Here is a 27,282-nt window from a genome sequence, read left to right on the forward strand (position 1 = left end):
ACCATATAAAACTGGTGATATTCAAAAGTTCTTGAGCTACAAAAACTGCAATTTTATGTGGTCTAACCTAACAGCTACTAAGGCAGTAAAATACTTAAAGGGCCAAAATTCTAAGTTCTCATAGAATAATGACAACCATCTAAATTCCAATATCCACATATACCCTCAAAAAAACATACAGATCAATAAAGAGAGCGAATAAAAGCACTTACCATTTATACCTATGGCATAACAAGGAAATAAAAAGTAACACTTCATTTTACTTGTTATTGAAAATATAAAAATCTGAAACCGAGTTGGCTTTGGAGGCCACTCAAAGTACAGAGTCAGATGACGACTGCATAAAAGAGAGAAATGTATGAAAAGGTGGCCAAACAGAATCTGCCAGCAATCACCCCCTAGACCTGCAAGAATATCAAATTGAGTAACTATCCATGCAAAAAAGCACCTTCATAAGAACTAAGTCAGTAAAGAGATCACAGTTTCTGGTTTTAGCCTAACAAGAAAAGATGCATTGAAGATGATAGGAACTCCATAGACAGTCTTGAACTGTCTATACCATCCTCTCCCAAGCCCCGGCAGTACACCCCAGAGAGATAATCTTTGTGCTTTGTGGAGGGAGTGTGAAATAACTATGGGACTTTGCACTGGAACTCCACGTTGCCCTGTCACAGTGGAACACAGCACTGGGCAGAAATCTACTGGTGTCCACAGGGGGCATTTAGACCATCCTTGAACAGACAGAAAGAAGTCTGCTGCCCTAGTGGGAGGAATCTTAGTCCTAGTCTGCTTCGCTACCGGCTGAATAAATTGGCCTTGGGCTCCCAATAAATGTCAGTGGCAGCCAGACCATGGCAACTGTAGTCTTTGGGTGAGCCCCAGTGCTGTGCTGGTCTCAGCAGAGGCTGTGAGCCCAGGGTACTACAACCAAGTGTGACACCAGCTGTGGTGGCCATGGGAATGCCTCCATCACCCCTCCCCTCATTCTAGGCAGTGCAGTGTAGAGACTTCTTCCACTTGGGGGAAGGAGAGGAAGAGTATAGGAGACTTTGCCTTGCAACCCAGGTAGCCCAGCCACAGTAAAACAAAGCAGCAGGCAGAATCCTAAAGCCCCTGATTCCAGGCTGTTGTTCCCACATGGCACTTCTAGACCCACCCTGGGACAGAAGGGAATCCTCTGCCCTGGGGGGATGGACCCCAAGTCCCTGCAGGATTCATTACCTGCTGACTAAAGTGGCCTTGAACCTTCAGTAAACATCAATGACAGTTCAAATATGACCCAGCATGAGGCCAGCTGTGGTGGCCACAAGAGTGTCTGTGTCACCTCTTCCCCAACTCTGGTCAGACCAGCATAAAGAGACACTCATTCCACTTGAGGGAAGAAGAGGGATTTTGCCTGGGAACCCAGCAACTTCTCCTTTATCTTCAAGTCCATTAGGGCTGGGAATTCAGCAATCTGCAGAACTTGCAGTGTACCTGGGCTTAGAGTGCCCTCTAGTGCTGAAATGGTTACAGTGACCACAGGCTTAGATAATACTTTAGATAAACTCTGAATGCTTAGAAGGCCCTCTGAAAAAGGATGGATACTAACAAGTCCAGATTACAAAGACTGGAATAAATATCTAACTCTTCTATGCCCAGACACTGAAAAACATCCACAAGCATCAAGAACAGTCAGGAAAATGTGACCTCACCAAACAGACTAAATGAGGCACCAGTGACCAATCCTGGAGTAGTACAGATATATGACTTCTCAGGGAATTCCAAATAGCTTTTTGAGGAATCTCAATGAACTTCAAAAAAACAGAGAAGGAATTCATAGATCTTTCAGGGAAATTTAACAAAGAGATTAAAATAATTTAAAGAATCCAACAAAAATCCTGGAGCTGAAATATTCAATTAATGAACAAAAATATGTATTACTATCTAAACAGAATTGATCAAGCAGAAGAAAGAATTAGCTTAAAGACAGGCTATTTCAAAATACAGAATCAGGGGAGAAAAAGAAAAAAGGAGTGAAAAAGAAAGAAGAATGCTTACAAGTCTGGAAAATAGCCTCAAAAGGGCAAATCTAAGAGTTATTGGCCTTAAAGAGGAAGTACGGAGACTGGGGTAGAATGTTTATTCAAAGGAATAATAACAGTTTTCCAAACCTAGACAAAGATACAAATATGCAGTTATAAGATCAAAGAACACCAAGCAGCTTCACCCCAAATAAGACTACCTTCAAGGCATAAAATCAAACTCTTATAGGTTAAGGACAAAGAAAGGATCCTAAAAGCAGTAAGAGAAAAGAAACAGGTAACAAATGAAGGAACTCCAATACATCTGGCAGCACACTTCTCAGTGGAAACCTTACAGGCCAAGAGGGAATGAGATGACATATTCAATGTGCTGAAGGGAAAAAAAAAAAAAAGGAAACAACTTTCAACTGAGAATACTGTACCCCGCAAAGCTATTCTTCAAACACAAAGGAGAAATATGTAGATAAACAAAGATGAAGGACTTCACACCAGACCTACCTTACCAGAAATGCTAAAGAGAATTTTTCAACTTGAAAGAAAAGGATGCTAACACACAATAAGAAATCATCTGAAAGTATAATATAAAACTCACTGGTAAAGGTACATACATAGTTAAATTCAGAATACTCTAATACTGTAATTGTAGTGCATAAACTATTCATATATTCAGAGGAAAAAACCCAATAGGATAAATTTATTATATCTGTACATATATATATATAAAAATAGATATCTAAGAAGAGATTTGTAATAAGGAATTGGTTTATGTGATTATGCAGACTGAAATGTCCCACAATCTGCTTTGCCTAAGCTGTAAAACCAGGAAAGCTCCAATCCAAGTCCAAAGGCTTGAGAACTATTTTATAAGTTCTGGTCCAAGTCCAAAAAGGCTTGAGAACCATTTTATAAGTTGTAGTCTAAGTTCAAAGGCCTAAGAACAAGAAGTGTCAATGGTGTAGGTTCCAGCTAGAGGGAAGGCCTCAAAAGAGGCCTACTCACCCACAATAGAGAGGGCAATCTGCTTTACTCAGTCTACAGATTCAAATGTCAATCTCATTTGGAAACACTCTCGCAGACACAGCCGGAAATAATGTTCGGCCAAATATCTGCGTACCTTTTGAATCAGTAAAGTTGTGAATAATATTCCATAATACCTAAAATTAACATAGGCAACACAATATTGACAGAGAAAAACAAACTGAAGGACTACTACCAACTTCAAGACTTACTATAAAGCTATAGTAATCAAGACAGTGTGGTAATGGTGAAAGAAAAGACAAATACATCAATGGAACAATAGAGAGTGCAAAAATATACCTACAAAAATATGGTCAACAGATCTTTGAAAAAGGAGCAAAGGCAATACAATGGAGAAAAAAGATAATTTTTTCAACAAGTCATGCTAGAACTAGACATCCACATGCAAAAAAAGAAAAAAAGTAAATCTAGATATAGACCTTACACCTTTGACAAAAATTATCTTGAAATGCGTCATAAATGCAAAACTATAAACTGTCTAAAAGGTAACATAGGAGAAAACCTAGATGGCATTGGGTATGGTGATGACTTTTTAGACATGACACCAAAGGCATGATCTGTAAAAGAAAAAATTGATAAGCTGAATGTCACTAAATTAAAATTTTTTGCTTTGTGAAAGACATTGTCAAGAGAATGAAAAGAAAAGCCATAGACACTGAGAAAATATTTGCAAATCATACATATCAGGGGTCCCCAACCCCCAGTACTGGTCCGTGACCTGTTAGGAACTGGGCTGCACAGCAGGAGGTAAGTGGCAGGTGAGTGAGTGAAGCTTCGTCTGTATTTACAGCTGCTCCCCATCGCTCACATTACTGCCTAAGCTTTGCACCCTGTCAGATCAGTGACAGCACTAGATTCTCATAGAAGCACGAACCCTTATTGTGAAATGTGCATGTGAGGGATCTAGGCTGCATGCTCCTTATGAGAATCTAAAGCCTGATGATCTGTCACTGTATCCCATATAACCCCCAGATGGGACCGGCTAATTGCAGGAAAACAAGCTCAGGGCTCTCACTGATTCTACATTATGATGAGTTGTACAATTATTTCATTATATATTACAATGTAATAATAATAGAAATAAAGTGCACAATAAATGTAATGCACTTGAATCACCCCGAAACCACCTGCTTCCACTCCAGTCAATGGAAAAATTGTCTTCCACAAAACCAGTCCCTAGTGCCAGAAAAGTTGAGGACTGCTGACATATACAATGAAGAACTGTTATCTAAAATATAGAAAGAACTCTTAAAACTCTGTAAGAAAGCAAATAAATTTAAAAACCAGGTAAAAGACCTGAACAGACATCTCATCAAAGAAGATACACAGAGTGGAAGCAACAAGAATGCTTATCAAGTGCTGATGAGAATGCAAAATGTTACACTTTTTACAGCAGCTTTATTCATAATTATCAAAACTTGGAAGCAACCAAGATATCCTTCCATAGGTGGATGGATAAACTGTGATACATCTAGACAACAGAGTATTATTCAGCAGTATAAAGAAATGAGATATCAAGCCATAAAAAGACATAGAAGAACCTTAAATGCTAATTACTAAGTAAAAGAAGCCAATCAGAAAAAGCTACAAACTTTATAATTCCAACTATATGACATTCTGGAAAAGGCAATCTATGAAGTCAGTAAAAAAGTTGGTGGTTGCAGGCCGGGCGTGGTGGCTCATGCCTGTAATCCCAGCACTTTGGGAGGCCGAGGTGGGTGGATCACCTGAGGTCAGGAGTTTGAGACCAGCCTGACTTATATGGAGAAATCCGTGTCTACTAAAAATACAAAATTAGCCAGGCATGGTGGCGCAGGCCTGTAATCCCAGCTACTTGGGAGGCTGAGGCAGGAAAATTGCTTGAACCGGGAGGCGGAGGCTGCAGTGGACGGAGGTTGCGGTGAGCTGAGATCGCGGCATTGCACTCCAGCCTGGGCAACAAGAGCAAAACTCCGTCTCAAAAAAAAAAACCCAAAAAAGTTGGTGGTTGCAGATGGGTGAAAAGGCCGGCACAAAGGATTTTTAGGGCAGTTAAACTATTCTGTATAATACTATAATGGAGGATACATGTCATTATACATTTTTCAAAAACCATAGAATGTACAATATCAAGAATGAACCCTATGGTAAACTATGGACTTTGGGTGATAATGATCTATCAGTGTAAGTTTAACAACTCTAACAAATGTACCACTCTAGTGCTGGATGTTGACAGTGGGGGAGGCTATGCATGTTTGGGATGGAGTGGTTGTATATGGGAACTTTCTGTACTTTCTGGTCAATTTTATTGTGGGTTTCTGGTCAATTGTGTTGTAAACCCACTGCTCTAAAAAAAAAGTCTACTTAAAAGAGAAAACAAACCAACCTTGGGATAAATATATCATGTATCTCCTGATGTATTAAACTGAGAGGGACACAACATCACCTATGCAAAACTCTTGCTAATGATACACTTAACTTATATCTAATCACAAATAAACTACACATATCCAAATTGAGAGGCAATCTATAAAATGTTGACTTTTAAAAAATGGCCGCATAGGCCAGGCACGGTGGCTCATGCCTGTAATCCCAGCACTTTGGGAGGCCGAGGCAGGCAGATCACCTGAGGTCAGGAGTTCAAGACCCGCCTGACCAACATAGTAAAACCCCGCCTCTTCTAAAATATAAAAATTAGCTGGGTGTGGTGGCAGGTGCCTGTAATCCCAGCTACTCGGGAGGCTGAGGCAGGAGAATTGCTTAACCCAGGAAGTGGAGGCTGCAGTGAGCCAAGATCGTATCACTGCACTCCAGCCTGGGTAACAACAGCGAAACTGTCTCAAAAAAAAAAAAAAAGTCATATCATAAAAAGACAAAAAAGAAAAGAAAAAAAATGATGAATTTTTCTAGATTAAAGACCAAAAAGGCTTCACAACTAAGTGCAATGAGTTATCCCTGATAGGATCCTGGATTGAAAAAAAAAAATACAGGTATAAAGAACACTATTGTGAAAACTGGGGAAATTTGATTATGGATTACATTATTAGTTAGCATCACATTAATGCTAAATTTCTGGAGTGTGATAGTTGTATTATGATTACGTAGAAGAATGTTCTTACATGATACACACTGAAGTATTCAGGAATAAAAGTCTGGTAATTTCTGTAACTGACTCTCAAAAGGTTCAGCAGAGAGCAAGAGAGAAAAGGGACCCAGAGGAGAAAGAGGAACAAGAAACAAAAGTAAGACTAAGTAGAGTAACATTTTTTCAGAAGCTGAAGGAAAGAAAGTGTGAGTCAAGGATTTTATATCCATCCAAACTACGTATCTTGTAACAAAATTATACAAAACCAGTTTGTAAGATGGGTGAACTCAGAGAACATCATAATTCCAAGTTGTTTTTAAAAAATCTACTGGAAGATAAACTTCATCTATGAGATGATTAAGAAATGTTGGTGAAGAAGTAGGGAATAAAAAGCATTAAATCACTTTTTAAAAAGCGGGTACTTTAAAATGCTAAAGGCATTCAATTCACTTCAATTCCCAGTGAAGATATAACTATTATAAATAGTTATGTATCACTTATCACAGCAGACATCTTTACAAAGAAGAAATTCCATGAGATGTATGGAGAAACAGACAAACACCAACAACAGGGACTTTCCACTTTCAATCAAGAGAATGAAAAGGTTACAGAAGCCCTAAAAAACATAATAAAGTTTACCTTATTGCTAGAAGATGAACTCTGCATTCAGAGAGAACAGCTTCTTTTTAATTATACATGGAATAGTCACAAAAATTACCATATATGTGTATTAAGTCATGAAGAAAACCATAGTAAAAACCATAATGAAAAAATACAGACAAAATTATACAATTGCAATGCAATAAAATGAGAATTAACCAAAAACAAGAAATCCATTCTGCTATTTTTTAAAAAAGTAAATAACTGGGTCAGAGGGCAAATACTAATAAAATCACAGAATATCTAAAAAAAATTAATGAAAGCATTACAAGTCAGAAGCTAAGGAATGCAACTAAAATAGCAATCTGATGAAAATTGAGATGCTTTAATGCTTATATCAATACAAACAAAAGAAGAAAATCAAATGAAATAAACATGGAACTCAAAGGATTAGAAAATAAAGCAAAAGAAAGGAAGAGTGCCAACAAATACACAAAAACTTGTGCAACTTTTTTCCAGAAAAATACACCAAATATATAGAATAGAAAAATTTCTTAAACTTGACTCAGTAGAAATAAAAAGTTTAAACAAAATCCAAAGATGAAATAGTTATCAGAGTTAATCTTACCAAAAAGCACCAGTACAAGCCTTCAAAAACCAGATAACCCCTGTATTAATCATGTTTTTTACTTTATCTTTCATATTTTGATATTTTGGGAGGGGTGTTGGAGGGTGTGCTTATACATCCAGAGAGAGACTGCCCCTCTCAGGACCAGCTAATTCCTTAAGGCGGTAAACTTACTTGGGAAAACATTTCTCATATGCAAGCCAACCGCTATCTAACTTTTACACATAGAACATTAATTCCCCACTACTAAATCAACTCAAGACCATATACCAGACAACAACGGACAGCCTCTAGTCCCCAAAGCCTACTGAAATTATTCAACCTAGCCAATCCTAAACCGTTTACTCTGCCCTGCCTTGGCTTTTCCATAAAAAGGTCAATAACAGCTCTGGTCTAGGCTTTCCTTTAGCTCCTGCTTCTGACTCCTGACAAAATCTGGTGCTTCCTTTGTAGCCCTGCATGGTGCAGTATGTCCCCTTCTCTCAGGAAATATAAGTAATAAATAATTATTTCAATGGCATTGATCACTCCATGTTTTCCCTCAGTCACCTCTATAAATTAAAATTCCACTGATACATGTGAGACAACCCCAAAAGTACTTAAACTGTTCCAAACCATAGAAACAAAAACATTTTTCCAAATTCATTTTCAGGGAGCAAAATTACAATAATACTTATCTGATCTCATAAAGACTACAAAAATAAAGGCCAATATCACTTATAAATATGAATAAAAATATGAAATTAAATTTTAAACAGAATTAAATATGACCAAGTGATACGTATTTCAGGAATGCAAGGATGGTTCAACATAAGAAAATCCACTAATATAATTCACTATATTCATAAATCTAAGAAGAAAACACATTTATTCTTCTCCATAGATGTTGAAAGGCCATTCAACAAAATTCAAACCCATTCCTAATATAAACAATAAAATACAAGTTGGCAAACACTTCCTTAATATTAGAAATATATATATATATATACACACACATCAGCCAAAAAGCCAGCAACTTAATGAAGATACACCACATACATTACTGCAAAATGAATAAAGCACAGCTATGTAATAGACAAGAGAAAAAGATTTAGTCAAATGAATAAGAGAGGAAGAAATAAAACTTTGTGTATTTATAGATGACATAACATATATACCTTGACAACCCAAGAGAATCAATCATAAACTCATATAAACAGAAAGAAAATTCATTAAAATGGTAGGATGTAAAACACTAAAAAATGAAAATCATCCATATGTATATGTACACACACAACAATATCCTGTTAGAATATAGTCATGTGTTGCTTAACAATGGGGATATGTCCCAAGAAGTGCATCATTAAGGTGACTTCATTATTGTGAAATCACCCAAGTATACTTAAATCTAGATGGTATAGCCTACTACACACCTACAGCATGTTACCATACTGAATACTGTAGGCCACTGTAACACAATGGTTAAGTATTTGTGTATCTAAACATAGGAAAGGTATAGTAAAAGTACAATATTATAATCTTATGGGGCTACCATTGTATGTAGTCCATATATTTCCACTGTTGATGGAGATGTCATTATGCAGTGCATAGCTGTGTAACAGAAGGGAAGGGGACATTTACAACAGCAATAAAAATGACAAAATACAAAATACCTAGGAGTAAGCCCAACAAGAAATGTGCATAACCACTATACAGAAAACCTTAAAACACTACTTTGCAAAGTAGTCTGCTACTTTTGACTAAAGTAGACTAGAACAAATGGAAAGACATATCTTTTTTTTTTTTTTTTTGAGACAGAGTCTTGCTCTGTCACCAGGCTGGAGTGCAGTGGTGTGATCTTGGCTCACTGCAACCTCCTCTGCCTCCTGGGTTCAAGTGATTCTCCTGCCTCAGCCTCCCAAGTAGCTGGGACTACAGGTGCACACCACCATGCCCAGCTAATTTTTGTATTTTTAGTAGGGACAGGGATTCACCATGTTGGCCAGGATGGTCTCAATCCCTTGACCTTGTGATCTGCCCGCCTCGGCCTCCCAAAGTGCTGGGATTATAGGCATGGGCCACCATGCCCGGCCGACATATCTTTTTAATGGATAGGATGACTCAACATTATTGAGATATCTGTTGTTCCCAATTAATGAAAAATTAATGTAATCTCAATAAAAGTAATTTTTAAAATGTAGTTGGACCAGTTGATCCTAAAGTACATGTGGAAAAAAGCAAAAGCAAGAAAAACCAAGAAAACCCTGAAAAAGAATAGTGTGAGATGGGGGTATGGAGAGAAGATGCTACAGCGTACATAATCTAAACCTACTCCAATGCTAAAACTAATCATCCCAACAATTATATTACTACCACTAACATGATTCTCTAAAAAACGTATAATTTGAATCAACACAACCACTCACAGCCTAATTATCAGCACCAGCATTGTAAGTCTTTATGATTAAAATAGTGATAGTAGGCATGGATCAATGATATACACAATGGAATATGACAGAAAAGCTAAAACAAAACCAACTATGTGGGAAAACTTAGTACATCATCTAAGTGTCATATCAAATTACTGAAGAAAAGGTAAAGTTTTTAATAAATGTTGGGGAAATGGATAACTTTGGTAGAAAAAAAATTAGATCAATACTTCACAAGAAATACCAAATTTGACTTTTAAACAGGTCAGAGATTTAATGTAATAAATGAGAAATCCCCTAAGTACTAGAAGAAAACATGAGTGAATAACAAATTGTTATTTGAATTCCTACAGTCTGGTAATTAGGAAAGCTTTTCTAAGACAATAAAAATCTGGAAGCAATAAAACAAAAGACTGATACATCTAACTACACAAAAGCAAAAACTTTCTGTATGGCAAAAGATATAGTCAAAGACAAAGGGCACAAATATTTATAAATGATATAAAGAGCCCTAAAAAAATCAAGAAAAATTAGAGACCAAAAGTCAACAGAAAAAAAAAAAACTATCAAAAACATGATCACATAATTCACAGAAAAAAAAGGCAAATGACTCCTAAATATATAAAAAGGTACTTTACCTCATTCGTAAGAGAAATGTAAAATAAACTCAAGCTAGAGATACCAATTCCAATCTATCAGAGAAAAATTCAATAGCTGAGCCACATACTATGTTGGTGAAGTTATAAAGAAATAGGTATTCTTACTTATTTACTTATTTATTTATTTATTTATTTATTTGCTGGTGAAACTGCAAAATGATATAACCTCTACACAGGGCAATTTGGCAGCACATCTAATAAAATCACACATGCATTTAATCTCCATTCCTGCAATTCCACACCTAGGAATCTACAAATATACAATGACAAAAATACAAAATGCACATACACAAGGTTATTCATTACAGCACTATTTGTAATAGCAAAAGCTTGTAAACAAGTCATGAAAATGAGGAATATATCTGTATACCTGTGATGGTTAATTTTAGGTATCAATTGTCAAACATTATCTTAGGTGTTTCTTTGAGGGTGTTTTTGGATGATATTAACATTTACATTGGTAGACTAAATAAAGCAGACTGCCTTTCCTTAATGTGAGTGGGCCTCAGTCAGTCAGTTGATGCCTGAATAGAACAAAAAAGCTGACTCTCTCATGAATAATTAAAGAGAATTCCTCCTGCCTGACTGCCTTTGAACTGGGACACCAGCTTTTTCCTGGCTTCAGACTCGAAGTGGGTCTAGAGGCTGCTGGCCTTTAGACTGGATCTATACCTTCAGCTCTCATGGATTGCCACCTTGTCCCCTCACCTTGCAGATCTTAGGAGTTGTCAAACTCGATAATCATATGCATTAATTCTTTATAACAAATCTTACTATACACACAAACAGACACATCCTATTGCTTCTGTTTCTCTGAAGACTCCTGACCAATACCAAATACAGTAATTCTCATATCAAGTAAAAAAGAAAGGTACAGAGTATGTAACAGTATACAACACACTACCACCTACAGGGATAAGAAAGGGTGGATATATGTACATATGCATATGTACATGGATATGAATTTGTTTATTGTTGCAAAAACAAACACTGGTAGGATAAAAACGAAACAAATGAAAATGGTTACCCATAGGAGGTGTTACCCGGTGTAATGCCTATATGACAGTTGAATTCTGATCCTGCCCCAACTCTGCTTACCTTTAAGAAACAGGATACCTGTAATAAAAAGTTCCCTTTGAAATAATGAGACCAGGTGAGACTGGTTAGAACCAAGATAGCTGACCTAATGAAAAGACCTCATGTTTCATTATCATCTCATTTCCATGCTAAATGAAATGGTACTCCCACCAGTTCCATGACAGTTGGCAAATGACCATAACAACTGGAAGAAGCCATAAAAGGACAAAAAGGATGGTGGCACTCCAGTTCTAGAAAGTTCACTGCCCATTTCTAGAAAAGACATGAATATTAATCCTCTTGCTTTTAATGTCCAATGCCTTCATTAGAAAACCCTGTATTTTAACCCCCCAGCCTCTCACTAGTGGAGAAGTTGAATTGTGAGCCATGCTCCTGCTTCTCAATTCCATGGCCATCAAATAAAGCCTGCACTGCTTGATACTCACTTCTGGTTTTGTGTACTGGTTTTGTGACAATGAACAGGGAAAGACCCCATCTTTTGGGGAACCAGCTTTGTTGGTAACAGAGGCAGGTGTAAATGAAGAAAATAAAAGGGAGTCTTTTTTGAGTACATCTTTTTATAAGGTTTGACTTTTGAACCACGTAAATGTTTTATATTCTCCAAAATTAAAATAACAATAAAAAATGCCCCAAACTGAAAATTAAGTGAAATCAACTGTATAGCAAATTGGTATTACAACCATACAGAAAATAACTGTTTCAAGCAACTTTTAAGCATATATTCTGATCCTTGGTGGGATATGTTCTAAAGACAAAAGAACTGCAAAGAAATCTTACATTTCAGTTATTTTATTTTTAGAAAATCAGTATTGCAATTTTTAAATCATTTTATGTAAATTGTAGGAAAAGGCTAATGTATTAATGTAATTCAGAACCAAGTCCTTCGGTGTAACAGAAGAGAAATAAAAAACAGATAAGTTAAGCAAAAATAAATATAAATATAAAACAAAGTTGTTAAGCAAAAATCTTATAATATTAAACTGGAGTGGAAAATATCAATTAGGAATTTGATTGAATATTTATATATAACACTATATAATATTATATATTTTTCTAATTCTCTTTACCAAAAAGATGCAGAATAAAGCACACCCTGTGCACATCTAGTATCCACATGTTACTTTTCAAATGCCATTTCCCACTAAATGAAACTAGGACTCCCTGAAGAAACAGTCTGATGCCAGGTCTCGACGAGGGGAAGCAAAGACTCATCTTTGTACTACAGAGCAAGAAAGTGCTCACAGGTGACGTAAAACACAGAAGTAAACTTTGACTGGGCTCCTGCTGCCTAACATGAAATTATTTGAACACCCCACCCCCCAAAAAAAAGACTAATAATGAAAAATGGAATAAAAACCCAAGATGTTACTGTGACAGTCCAAAAAAATAAACCCCACAACCCCGTTGTCCTAACTGTAATTGACTATTATACCAATTGCTTTCGTGAAAATTGGTAATTAAACAGAATTACATATTTTTTTAATCTGATTTTCTGGATAACATGTAATCATCATTCACCATTTATAAAGGAAAATTCTTTTATTTACAAAAGAATGCCAGCTAATAAATGTCAAGAAATAATACAATTTTAAAAATAATTGTTTTGATACCCCAAATATTATTTAATAAATGGAAGTAAAACTGTTTGTTGAAAGACTTTAGGAAAGAGGATTGATCCACAAGCCAAAATATCACTGTACATATTACTTAATTATAAAGGGATAACTTAAGTTTACAATGGAAAGATTGAGTAGATACCACCTTAACCAAATGATAACATTTAGTATCTCTAATGGCGGTACACCTCACAACAAAAACCTACTAATATGACACAAAATGATGTATGAAGCTTCATCTAATAGATATTTTTGCAAAAATATCTGACCTGAATCAATCCTTTAGACCCAACTTTCAGTTTACAGGAAATAAATGAGATTGAGGAAATAATTGGTACCATGAGAAAACAATCAGATAATCCTGCATGTAGAACACAAAACTAGTTTGGAATTAGGATACAGATTATCAGAACAGCTCATATGATACAATTTAAAAAACAACCTATTAAAAAGAAATCATGAGAGATGAGAATGCAAAGGGGTCTAAAGGAAATAAATTACAGACAAGCACAAGTCCTTCCAAAATGAGAAGGGATCACAGGCACTGGGGAATTTGCTGAAATGGTACCTGGGCTGCAGAGAATCAAGCCTTCCAGGGTAGAAATACTCTGCTGGATTAAAGGGAAATGGCAGAGCTTTTAACAACTGCTTGGCTGTGTGACAGATTGATACCTTTAAGAAACTCAAATGTAGAGATAATTCTCCCCATTCTCCTCCTGATTCCCTCCACAGGTCTATTTATGAGTATGTGAAGGCAGCAACAGCACTGGTGGCTGCGAGTGGAACTAAAAAGCAGAAAAACATTAGGCTTATGTCCTGCAAGAGAGTTGCACCTGTAATACACACAGAACAGGATTCATTCACTATCAAAGCACTTGAGACCAGAAGTGAATTGAAACCACCTAAAGAGGTCATCCAGCTCCAATACAGCTCAACTCCTGATGGTATCAAAGTGTTCAGTCTTTCATTCCAGCTGCCTTTCAGAGCAAAAAAAGCATGTCTCTCTGGAGAAAAGGGGTATTTATGCCAATCTCTTCTAAACACAATGCCAGTATAAAAACAGAATTACCACACATAAAGCAGGAAAAAATGACCCATAACCAAAAGAAAAAAATAGCCAAAAGAAACAGACCAACAGATAAGACATGTTAGAATAAGCAGACAAAAACTTTAAAATAACTATTTTAAATTTTTTTTTTAATAGAGAAAAAGACAACCCAAATGGACAAAAACAGAGAACTTCAACAGAAAAATTAAATCTCTAAAAAGCCAAGTAACTATTATAGAAAAACTGGGAAAAATGGTATCTTAAAAACATCTTTATTGGTTAATGATAGATAAAAAAGCCAAGAAAGAAAAATCAGTAAAGATATATAGAATACTTGAACAACACTATTAACCAGCTTGAACCAACAATTGCAAAATGCAGAATGTGGGATATTCTACAAATTAACTGACATTTGTCTAAAAACTCAATGTTATGAAACAAACAAAAAAACCAAGAACCTAAAGAATTGTAACCACCAAATGCAATGTATGAGACTTGATTGGATTTAGAAAAAAAATATATATATATAAATTTTAAAATATATTTTGAAGACAGTAAGAAAAATCTGAACTTATGAACTAAGTATTTTAGAAAATTAGATTACTGTTAACTGTCTTAATATGATGACGGTGTTGTGGTTATGTAGAAAAATTTCCTAATTCTTAGGAGATGTGTGCTAATAGATTTAGGGATAAAATGTAATGTTATCTGTAATTTACTTTCAAATAGTTCAGGAAATAGTGTGTTTATAGTATATGTTTCTCTGTATTTAAAGAGCTAAAAAAGGCAAATTCCTTTATTGAAGGTATAGCTATACCTGTATATTGCATTTTTTCCCCTGGCTTTTAATGATTCATATTACATATAAAATTTTATTATTCTGTCCTTGGCAGGATAATGTCAGTAAGGCTTACCTCATATAACATAGTCCCATAAGTTTTAAGTATAACAAGAAGCAAACTTTTGTCCAACCCTTTTTAAAGCCCACTTTAGCTTTCAAACTGACATGCTTTTAGAATTATCAAAAAGAGAAAAAAACTGCATATAGCTCATAATTATATATAACTCAAATTTCAAAACATAATATTGTTTTAAAGTCTTTTCCCCAAACCTAGTTTTATGTTTAAAGATGTTACATAACTTCTCTTAGTATTACTTCTGATAGAAAAAAAATAAAGAAATTTAACCATATCTTGCCACTGTTCTTTTTTTAACAGTATGACCTAAATTCCTAATGATTTTTTCATCAGTTAACATAAAAAATGACCTCGTGATAATATAACGATTGATAAAACAAAAATCCAAGGAAAAAGGAAGAAGACTGAAGTTTGAGGCAGATTCATTGTTCAAGTAGAAGGTGAAAGCAATTGCTCCAATAAGAATACTACCTATCAAAGTTCATTTAAGAGATATAGTTTGAGGGCCTGCCTGCTGCACTGTAATAGTAATTTAAAAGCACTACGCTAAAATCCAACAATGATGGTCTTAAACAGCAATAGTACTGATTTCCTGACTTTCTGTTACAGGGGAACTATTTGGTTCAGTAGTATGCCTCATTTTGTGTTTCTTAACTTGAGGGAGAAAATGTATATTCTGTAAAACAGTCAGATTTATAACCATCTTCTCACCCCAACCATCCCATTTCCTATTATTTTGGCACCTTTCTTTAGTTCCTTAACTCCATTATTCTTTGACTCCACAATCCACTGATGGTACCACTTTCTCACTATACCTTATATTTTCAATTCCCTTACATATCATAATCACTAAAATGTGTGCCCCATCACCTCCCTGGCTCCTCTGAGTCATTATACTTATTTGAGCATTAATCCTAGTACACTGTCCTGTCAACTCACTATCTCATTCACCAACTGTTTAACTATAATTTCGTGCCATGATTATTGAAGTAGTTTTCTAACTGGGTTCCCTTACTGACACCCTTGCCCTTCCTATAGTCTATTCTTAACACAGAAATTAATTCTTAAGAATTCTTGACATCTTGCAAAAGGTTAATAAAATCCTGTCACTTCTTTTGTCAAAACAGCCATATGACTTCCCATGTCAGAGTAAAAATCAATGTCTTAAAATGGCCCACAAGACCCTACAAAATCTAGCTGTTCATTATCTTATTTTCTACCTCTCTCCCTCTGTCATTTTGCTCTGGCCACACTGGTCTCCTGGCTGTTTCTGAAACATGCCAGCATGCCTCTTCTTCAAGGTCTTCAGACTTGCTAGGGCTGGCTTACTCTCTCATTTCCTTTATATCACTGGCACACATCACAACAGTGAAACCCTCTTCCCCTACCTTACTTAAAATTGTTTTAGTTTTCCTTGCTTTATTTTTCTCATGGTGCTCACCACTGTCTGAACTAGTATAAATTTAACCAACATATTGTTTCTGGCCACTCACCCCAACTAGCACGTAAGCTCTATGAGAGCAAGGATTTTGTGAGTTTTATTGTACTCCTAGTGCCTATAATATGACTGGTACAAAGTAGACAATCACTAAATATTATTTATTAAATAAAAGAACTAAATACATATTTTTCTCTGAATTATTTGTTGAATGAATGAAATATGCATTATTACAGTTTTAAAATGAGATGTAAAAATTTTTGAATAAAAATGGAAAGAAAATGTAAACCAGAAGTTATCATAAACTTACTGTCCATGAGAAAGACAATGCTTTATTTTTGGGAATTCATGTTTATTTATTTAGCCTCTAGGTTTTTTTTTTTTTTTTTGGTCCAGCGTTACTTTTGCAGGTTTGTTATATAGGTAAATTGCACGTCACAGGGGTTTGGTATACAGATTATTTCACCACCCGGGCAATAAGCATAGTACCCAATAGGGAGTTTTTCAGGGAATTCATGTTTAAGTTTAGTCAATATACTTATCCTTTCTTATAATTTTACCACATTAAGAGAACTAGTATCTGCATTATTTCATTTTCTGATATTTTTAGCATTAGAATCAATATCATGAGAAAATAAACATTATCCAAAGTCAATATAAATGCTGGAATACCCTGAACCGTACATCAAAAATTCAAGATTTAAAAAATTTTAAGATGTTTTAAGACTTTATAGAACTCACTTTTACTTGAATCTAAATAATTATCTAAAGAAATTTTTATACCATAACTTATTAATGAGTCAAGTATTAAATCATTATATTTAAATGTATTGTATGTATTAAATGCATTTAAAGCCATATCTTTTAAAAGTTAAAACAAGTGTGTCAAAAGCATTTTTATTTAAAAAGGTGAATGAAACACCTAGGGAAAGTGAAGCAAAAGGGAGAAAAGTTGTTTTAAAAGACATGATCTCTTTCACAGTATTTCTGGTATTCTATTTTGGCACTACGAATTATACACAGCATCACTTAAGAGTTTTGGCCAGGTGCGGTGGCTCACGTCTGTAATCCCAGCACTTTGGGAGGCTGAGGCGGGCAGGTCACGAGGTCAGGAGTTTGAGACCAGCTGAAACCCCATCTCTACTAAAAATACAAAAATAGCTGGGCGCGGTGGTGGGTGCCTATAATCCCAGCTACTTGGGAGGCTGAGGCAGAAGGACTGATTGAACCCGGGAGGTGGAGGTTGCAGTGAGCCAAGATCACGCCATGCACTCCAGCCTGGGTGACAGAGCAAGACTCCGTCTCAGGAAAAAAAAAAAAAAAAAAGAAGTTACAACAATACATTCGAAACCAAAAACGTTAATTCATAAAAGTACTTACCTACAACACCATTCAATACGACCTTCGCCCTCACAAGTTTTTGCCCAATGATTATCTGCCAAATTTTTCATTGCAACGGCATATTCACAAAGAGTTTCTTCATCCTCACAGTGTTCTCGCCAGATCTTATCAAAATCTCCCACTAAAAACAAAGAGATAAATGAATTAAGTTTACACTGAAACATGTCAGACTCTTGAAATAAGTTTTAGCACAATCTGAAATTATTTAAAGATAAATACAAGCAAAATTATAAAGTAAAACCATAACATTTTAAACATTTAAAATGTTTAAATAAATGTTTACACATTTAAATAAAAATAAAAATGTTTAAATAAAAGTTCCTTTATGTAAAGGGATGCATCGTTTTAATTATTTTTAATAAATAAATGAATGATAACAGATTTGTGAAGCTGGAAAAATTGACAACATATACGCAGATACTGTATATATGAGTTATCAGTTAATAATCCAAAGACATGCTGGTAAGAAACAATTACAGCTGAGTACTCAAGAATTAATTTTCCTGTTACTGTTGGGCGATATAACTTTGCAGGAGCTCAGTACAAACACATAAACCTGCTTCTTGACTGTTATTTTCTTGTGTTTCTGTTGACTGTTATCTTCTTGTATTTCTACATTTACTAAAAAGGGGTTGGTAGGTAAGATGACAATGTAAATTAAGCAATGAAGTAAATATTTCTATTTACACACTTGGACTTGCTCTAGGCATAATGTAGTTTAAAAATTTATAATTCTAGGTAAAAAAAGTCAAAAACTGCCTTAAAGGAAATTACTTTGGAAGCCTCTCCAAAGTTTGTAAGCCTTAAAAAATGTCCTATATAAAAACTATAAGCTGACTACATTATCCATTCAACTACTACCTTTTATTTAAATAAAATTAAATCAGTCATCACAACATGAAATTGAAAACATCACTGTGATGACTAATAAAGGTAGGAGAATGCTATTGCTAAATAAAGGACATTAACGCAACTGTAATGGTAATAGAGTAAACAAAATTTACAGGGTAGTTTCATTCACTGTCCTTGGACATAGGAGTTAGGTTCTCACACCCCATAATGAAATGTAGGCCATTAATTGGGGACAGAATGAACTTAAAACTATAAATAGAGGGGGTCAGAGCCAAGATGGCCGAATAGGAACAGCTCCAGTCTACAGCTCCCAGCATGACTGAAGCAGAAGACAGGTGATTTCTGCATTTCCATCTGAAGTACCGGGTTCATCTCACTGGGGAGTGCCAGACAGTGGGCGCAGGACGGTGGGTGCAGTGCACCATGCGCGAGCCGAAGGGGGGCGAGGCATAGCTTCACTTGGGAAGCGCAAGAGGTCAGGGAGTTCCCTTTCCTAGTCAAAGAAACGGGTGACGGACAGCACCTGGAAAATCGGGTCACTCCCACCCTAATACTGCGCTTTTCCGACGGGCTTGGGAAACGGCGCAACAGGAGATTATATCCCACACCTGGCTCGGAGGGTCCTGCGCCCACGGAGTCTCCCTGATTGCTAGCACAGCAGTCTGAGATCAAACTGCAAGGCGGCAGCGAGGCTGGGGGAGGGGCACCCGCCATTGCCCAGGCTTGCTTAGGTAAACAAAGCAGCGGGCAAGCTCGAACTGGGTGGAGCCCACCACAGCTCAAGGAGGCCTGCCTGCCTCTGTAGGCTCCACCTCTGGGGGCAGGGCACAGACAAACACAAAGACAGCAGTAACCTCTGCAGACTTAAATGTCCCTGTCTGACGGCTTTGAAGAAGAGAGCAGTGGTTCTCCCAGCACGCAGCTGGAGATCTGAGAACAGGCAGACTGCCTCCTCAAGTGGGTCCCTGACCCCTGACCCCTGAGCAGCCTACCTGGGAGGCACCCCCCACAAGGGGCAGACTGACACCTCACACGGCCGGGTACTCCTCTGAGACAAAACTTCCAGAGGAACGATCAGACAGCAGCATTTGTGGTTCACGAAAATCTGCTGTTCTGCAGCCACCGCTGCTCCAGGCAAACAGGGTCTGGAGTGGACCTCTGGCAAACTCCAACAGACCTGCAGCTGAGGGTCCTGTCTGTTAGAAGGAAAACTAACAAACAGAAAGGACATCCACACCAAAAACCCATCTGTACATCACCATCATCAAAGACCAAAAGTAGATAAAACCACAAAGATGGGGAAAAAACAGAGCAGAAAAACTGGAAACTCTAAAAAGCAGAGCGCCTCTCCTCCTCCAAAGGAACGCAGTTCTTCACCAGCAACGGAATAAAGTTGGGCAGAGAATGACTTTGACGAGTTGAGAGAGGAAGGCTTCAGACGATCAAACTACTCCGAGCTAAAGGAGAAAATTCAAACCAAAGGCAAAGAAGTTAAAAACTTTGAAAAAAAATTTAGACGAATGTATAACTAGAATAACCAATACAGAGAAGTGCTTAAAGGAGCTGATGGAGCTGAAAGCCAAGGCTCGAGAAGTACGTGAAGAATGCAGAAGCCTCAGGAGCCGATGTGATCAACTGGAAGAAAGGGTATCAGTGATGGAAGATGAAATGAATGAAATGAAGCAAGAAGGGAAGTTTAGAGAAAAAAGAATAAAAAGAAACGAACAAAGCCTCCAAGAAATATGAGACTATGTGAAAAGACCAAATCTACGTCTGATTGGTGTACCTGAAAGTGACGGGGAGAATGGAACCAAGTTGGAAAACACTCTGCAGGATATTATCCAGGAGAACTTCCCCAATCTAGCAAGGCAGGCCAACCTTCAGATTCAGGAAATACAGAGAACGCCACAAAGATACTTCTAAAGAAGAGCAACTCCAAGACACATAATTGTCAGATTTGCCAAAGTTGAAATGAAGAAAAAAATGTTAAGGGCAGCCAGAGAGAAAGGTCGGGTTACCCACAAAGGGAAGCCCATCAGACTAACAGCAGATCTCTCGGCAGAAACCCTACAAGCCAGAAGAGAGTGGGGGCCAATATTCAACATTCTTAAAGAAAAGAATTTTCAACCCAGAATTTCATATCCAGCCAAACTAAGCTTCATAAGTGAAGGAGAAATAAAATACTTTACAGACAAGCAAATGCTGAGAGATTCTGTCACCACCAGGCCTGCCCTAAAAGAGCTCCTGAAGGAAGCACTAAACATGGAAAGGAACAACCAGTATCAGCCACTGCAAAATCATGCCAAATTGTAAAGACCATCAAGGCTAGGAATAAACTGCATCAACTAATGAGCAAAATAACCAGCTAACATCATAATGACAGGATCAAATTCACACATAACAATATTAACTTTAAATGTAAATGGACTAAATGCTCCAATTAAAAGACACAGACTGGCAAATTGGATAAAGAGTCAAAACCCATCAGTGTGCTGTATTCAGGAAACCCATCTCACATGCAGAGACACACATAGGCTCAAAATAAAGGGATGCAGGAAGATCTACTAAGCAAATGGAAAACTAAAAAAGGCAGCGGTTGCAATCCTAGTCTCTGATAAAACAGACTTTAAACCAACAAAGATCAAAAGAGACAAAGAAGGCCATTACATAATGGTAAAGGGATCAATTCAACAAGAAGAGCTAACTGTCCTAAATGTATATGCACCCAATACAGGAGCACCCAAATTCATAAAGCAAGTCCTGAGTGACCTACAAAGAGACTTAGACTCCCACACAATAATAATGGGAGACTTTAACACCCCACTGTCAACATTAAACAGATCAACGAGACAGAAAGTTAACAAAGATACCCAGGAACTGAACTCAGCTCTGCACCAAGTGGACCTAATAGACATCTACAGAACTCTCCACCCCAAATCAACAGAATATACATTTTTTTCAGCACCACACCACACCTATTCCAAAATTGACCACATACTTGGAAGTAAAGCTCTCCTCAGCAAATGTAAAAGAACAGAAATTATAACAAACTGTCTCTCAGACCACAGTGCAATCAAACTAGAACTCAGGATTAAGAAACTCACTCAAAACCGCTCAACTACATGGAAACTGAACAACCTGCTCCTGAATGACTACTGGGTACATAACGAAATGAAGGCAGAAATAAAGATGTTCTTTGAAACCAATGAGAACAAAGATACAACATACCAGAATCTCTGGGACACATTCAAAGCAGTGTGTAGAGGGAAATTTATAGCACTAAATGCCCACAAGAGAAAGCAGGAAAGATCCAAAATTGACACCCTAACATCACAATTAAAAGAACTAGAAAAGCTAGAGCAAACACATTCAAAAGCTAGCAGAAGGCAAGAAATAACTAAAATCAGAGCAGAACTGAAGGAAATAGAGACACAAAAAACCCTTCAAAAAATTAATGAATCCAGGAGCTGGTTTTCTGAAAGGATCAACAAAATTGATAGACCACTAGCAAGACTAATAAAGAAGAAAAGAGAGAAGAATCAAATAGATGCAATAAAAAATGATAAAGGGGATATCACCACTGATCCCACAGAAATACAAACTACCATCAGAGAATACTACAAACACCTCTATGCAAATAAACTAGAAAATCTAGAAGAAATGGGTAAATTCCTCGACACATACACCCTCTCGAGACTAAACCAGGAAGAAGTTGAAACTCCGAATAGACCAATAACATGCTCTGAAATTGTGGCAATAATCAATAGCTTACCAACCAAAAAGAGTCCAGGACCAGATGGATTCACAGCCGAATTCTACCAGAGGTACAAGGAGGAACTGGTACCATTCCTTCTGAAACTATTCCAATCAATAGAAAAAGAGGGAATCTTCCCTAACTCATTTTATGAGGCCAGCATCATCCTGATACCAAAGACTGGCAGAGACACAACCAAAAAAGAGAATTTTAAACCAATATCCTTGATGAACATTAATGCAAAAATCCTCAATAAAATACTGGCAAACTGAATCCAGCAGCACATCAAAAAGCTTATCCGCCATGATCAAGTGGGCTTCATCCCTGGGATGCAAGGCTGGTTCAATATACGCAAATCAATAAATGTAATCCAGCATATAAACAGAGCCAAAGACAAAAACCACATGATTACCTCAATAGATGCAGAAAAGGCCTTTGACAAAATTCAACAACCCTTCATGCTAAAAACTCTCAATAAATTAGGTATTGATGGGACACACCTCAAAATAATAAGAGCTATCTATGACAAACCCACAGCCAATATCATACTGAATGGGCAAAAACTGGAAGCATTCCCTTTGAAAACTGGCACAAGACAGGGATGCCCTCTCTCACCACTCCTATTCAACATAGTGTTGGAAGTTCTGGCCAGGGCAATTAGGCAGGAGAAGGAAATAAAGAGTATTCAATTAGGAAAAGAGGAAGTCAAATTGTCCCTGTTTGCAGATGACATGATTGTATATCTAGAAAACCCCACTGTCCCAGCCCAAAATCTCCTTAAGCCGATAAGCAACTTCCACAAAGTCTCAGGATATAAAATCAATGTACAAAAATCACAAGCATTCTTATACACCAATAATAGACAAACAGCCAAATCATGAGTGAACTCCCATTCACAATTGCTTCAAAGAGAATAAAATACCTAGGAATCCAACTTACAAGGGACGTGAAGGACCTCTTCAAGGAGAACTACAAACCACTGCTCAAGGAAATAAAAGAGGATACAAACAAATGGAAGAACATTCCATGCTCATGGGTAGGAAGAATCAATATGATGAAAATGGCCATATTGCCCAAGGTAATTTATAGATTCAATGCCATCCCCATCAAGCTACCAATGACTTTCTTCACAGAATTGGAAAAAAACTACTTTAAAGTTCATATGGAACCAAAAAAAGAGCCCGCATCGCCAAGGCAATCCTAAGCCGAAAGAACAAAGCTGGAGGCATCACGCTACCTGTCTTCAAACTGTACTACAAGGCTACAGTAACCAAAACAGCATGGTAATGGTACCAGAACAGAGATATAGATCAAAGGAACAGAACAGAGCCCTCAGAAATAACGCCGCATATACAACTATCTGATCTTTGACAAAGCTGACAAAAACAAGCAATGGGGAAAGGATTCCCTATTTAATAAATGGTGCTGGGAAAACTGGCTAGCCATATGTAGAAAGCTGAAACCGGATCCCTTCCTTACACCTTATACAAAAATTAATTCAAGATGGATTAAAGACTTAAACGTTAGACCAAAAACCATAAAAACCCTAAAAGAAAACCTAGGCATTACCATTCAGGACATAGGCATGGGCAAGGACTTCATGTCTAAAACACCAAAAGCAATGGCAACAAAAGCCAAAATTGACAAATGGGATCTAGTTAAGAGCTTCTGCACAGCAAAAGAAACTACCATCAGAGTGAACAGGCAACCTACAAAATGGGAGAAAATTTTCGCAACCTACTCATCTGACAAAGGGCTAATATCCAGAATCTACAATGAACTCAAACAAACTTACAAGAAGAAAAACCAAACAACCCCATCAGCAAGTAGGCGAAGGACATGAACAGACACTTCTCAAAAGAAGACATTTATGCAGCCAAAAAACACATGAAAAAATGCTCACCATCACTGGCCATCAGAGAAATGCAAATCAAAACCACAATGAGATACCATCTCACACCAGTTAGAATGGTGATCATTAAAAAGTCAGGAAACAACAGGTGCTGGAGAGGATGTGGAGAAATAGGAACACTTTTACACTGTTGGTGGGACTGTAAACTAGTTCAACCATTGTGGAAGTCAGTGTGGCGATTCCTCAGGGATCTAGAACTAGAAATACCATTTGACCCAGCCATCCCATTACTGGGTATATATCCAAAGGACTATAAATCATGCTGCTATAAAGACACATGCACACGTATGTTTATTGTGGCATTATTCACAATAGCAAAGACTTGGAACCAACCCAAATGTCCAACAATGATAGACTGGATTAAGAAAATGTGGCACATATACACCATGGAATACTATGCAGCCATAAAAAATGATGAGTTCATGTCATGTCCTTTGTAGGGATATGGATGAGACTGGAAATCATCATTCTCAGTAAACTATCACAAGAACAAAAAACCAAACACCGCATATTCTTACTCATAGGTGGGAACTGAACAATGAGAACACTTGGACACAGGAAGGGGAAGGTCACACTCTGGGGACTGTTGTGGGGTGGGGGGAGGGGGGAGGGATAGCATTAGGAGATATACCTAATGCTAAAGGACGAGTTAATGGGTGCAGCACACCAGCATGGCACATGTATACATATGTAACTAACCTGCACATTGTGCACATGTACCCTAAAACTTAAAGTATAATAATAATAAAAAAAGAAAAAAACTATAAATAGAACAGCCAAATGTGGGAGATAATTATACTAAAATTCTTCCTCCACTTAAGATTATTGAATTCTTACATCTAAGAGGTTTTTTTTAAACAGAAAAGGAATTATAATAGTCCAAATGTAACAACCAATACTTAACTATTCAAATTTGAAAATCTTTCTGTTAATCCCAGTTAATGGGTATTTTAGGGTCTACAGTCTAATAAGTACTGAGTTGAAAACCAAACTATTAGCCCTCTAATTTGATCAGGAAAGAAGAGTAAGGATACAAACAAACCCTCTCACACATTGTTAAGATGACTATATATCAGTCTGAGTCTTGGCCTGAATACTGATTTTAAACCTGAGAGAATTATTTTTGAGGGGGCTATGTACTCATATACAAATATTTCCATTAATCACTAACATTTGGGTAGTGACTGGCCTCTCAATTTGTTACATATCAGACTGGCAATAACTATTAACTTAAAAAAAGCAGGGAAAAGTTTTCTAGATTCTCAAATAAAAATTCCTCAGTTTTAGAAATGTTAAGGTATTCAAGTTCAATCATGTTAAATCATAATAAATTATGATTTATTTTAATATAATGGCCAATGTTATTTTTTTTTAGCAGTTTGACTTGAATTCCTATTAATGTTTTTTTCCAGCAGTTTCATTTGAAAATGACCTTCTGTGATAAAATAACTATTCATAAAACACAAGTCCAAGGAAAAAGAAAAAAGGGTGAAGTTTGAGGCAGATTCAATGTTCAAGTAGAAGGTATACACAAATGCTCCTGTCAGAATACCACATACCGAAGTTCATTTAAGACATACAGTTTGAGGGCCTGCCTGCTGTATTGGAATATTAATTTAAACACACTACTGCTTTCCTCAGTTTTAGCAACATCTTTCAGATGTAGTTATTTATCAAGTCTCTAAATAGAACTTCAGAAACTGAGGCATTTGAAACAATATTTTAATTAATGACACTTTCATAAACCCATGATGGTACATAACACTATTTCTGACTTTATCCATCAAATTTGAAACTAAATCATTCATTAAGGTATTGTATAATTTTAAAGGTGAATCGTCAAGTCTAGAAGGCCTTTTTTTGAACTTTTAAGTTTCACTGCCCTATAGAATCTACACATTATAAATAAATACATAAATGTATTATATGTGCTGTTAATAGGAGTCATTCAAACAAAAGTTCTATGATAACATATACCTGGGAAAAGCTATGCTTAAAACAAACATATTTTCTTTTCCTTTCTGCAAGACTTAGCATCTATAGAATGTACAACTTGGTTGGGTGTGGTAGCTCTTGCCTGTAATCCCAGCACTTTGGGAGGCCAAGGCCGGCAGATTACCTGAGGTCAGGAGTTTGAGACCATCCTGACAAACATGGTAAAACCCTGCGTCTACTACAAAATACAAAATTAGCCAGGTGTGGTGGCGTGTGCCTGTAATCCCAGCTATTCGGGAGGCTGAGGCAGGAGAATCCCTTGAACCTGGGAGGTGGCTATGAGCTGAGATCATGCCACTGCACTCCAACCTGGGTGACAAGAGCCAAGCTCTGTCTCAAAAAAAAAAAAAAAAGTACAACTTAAGACAAAGACCTGGGTCCATGTAGTTTAATTGGGTGAGAATCCTAGGAAACAGGAGTAAGGAAGTAGAGAGAAAGATGGGAAGGAGAAAAAACTAATACAAGGTTGCTTTACTGAGGTTGCTGCTGTTGGCAAACTGAAAAGCATACCGAATGTGTCCAGAATTGTGTACCTAAAGAATGGGAGGCCACGGCATTTATCGCTAAGTTCTTATCCCCATTAACTGAGAATTATTAACAATCTGCACTGCTAGTCTGCGCTTAGCCACTGAATAAGGGGACAATCTCAGTGGGCTCCAGCAGTGTGGGAGAAAGGCAGAACACAAAAAAGCAGCACTCATTTAAAGTGGGTCTATGTAAGGGCTAGTGAATCTGAGCTCAAAGTGTCTATCTACCATGGGTGAGGACAAAGGGTCTGCTATGTGAGGCAACAAAGGCATCTGTTAGAAATTCTTAGAGTCCTTGCCATG

At 36.9% G+C, this 27,282-nt stretch overlaps 1 protein-coding gene across 1 annotated transcript in view; it reads right to left on the reverse strand.

Annotated features, from left to right (window-relative positions):
* The window catches only part of BMT2 (base methyltransferase of 25S rRNA 2 homolog), a 119,253-nt gene that overhangs the window by 78,209 nt on the left and 13,762 nt on the right, over positions 1 to 27,282 (reverse strand). The window contains exon 2 of the mRNA XM_003811233.6: positions 17,919 to 18,060. Coding sequence (XP_003811281.1) covers positions 17,919 to 18,060 — 142 coding nt within the window. The remainder of the gene's footprint in view (positions 1 to 17,918; positions 18,061 to 27,282) is intronic.

The sequence above is a fragment of the Pan paniscus genome, chromosome 6 (assembly GCF_029289425.2).
Source record: "Pan paniscus chromosome 6, NHGRI_mPanPan1-v2.0_pri, whole genome shotgun sequence".
Taxonomy (NCBI): Eukaryota; Metazoa; Chordata; class Mammalia; order Primates; family Hominidae; genus Pan; species Pan paniscus.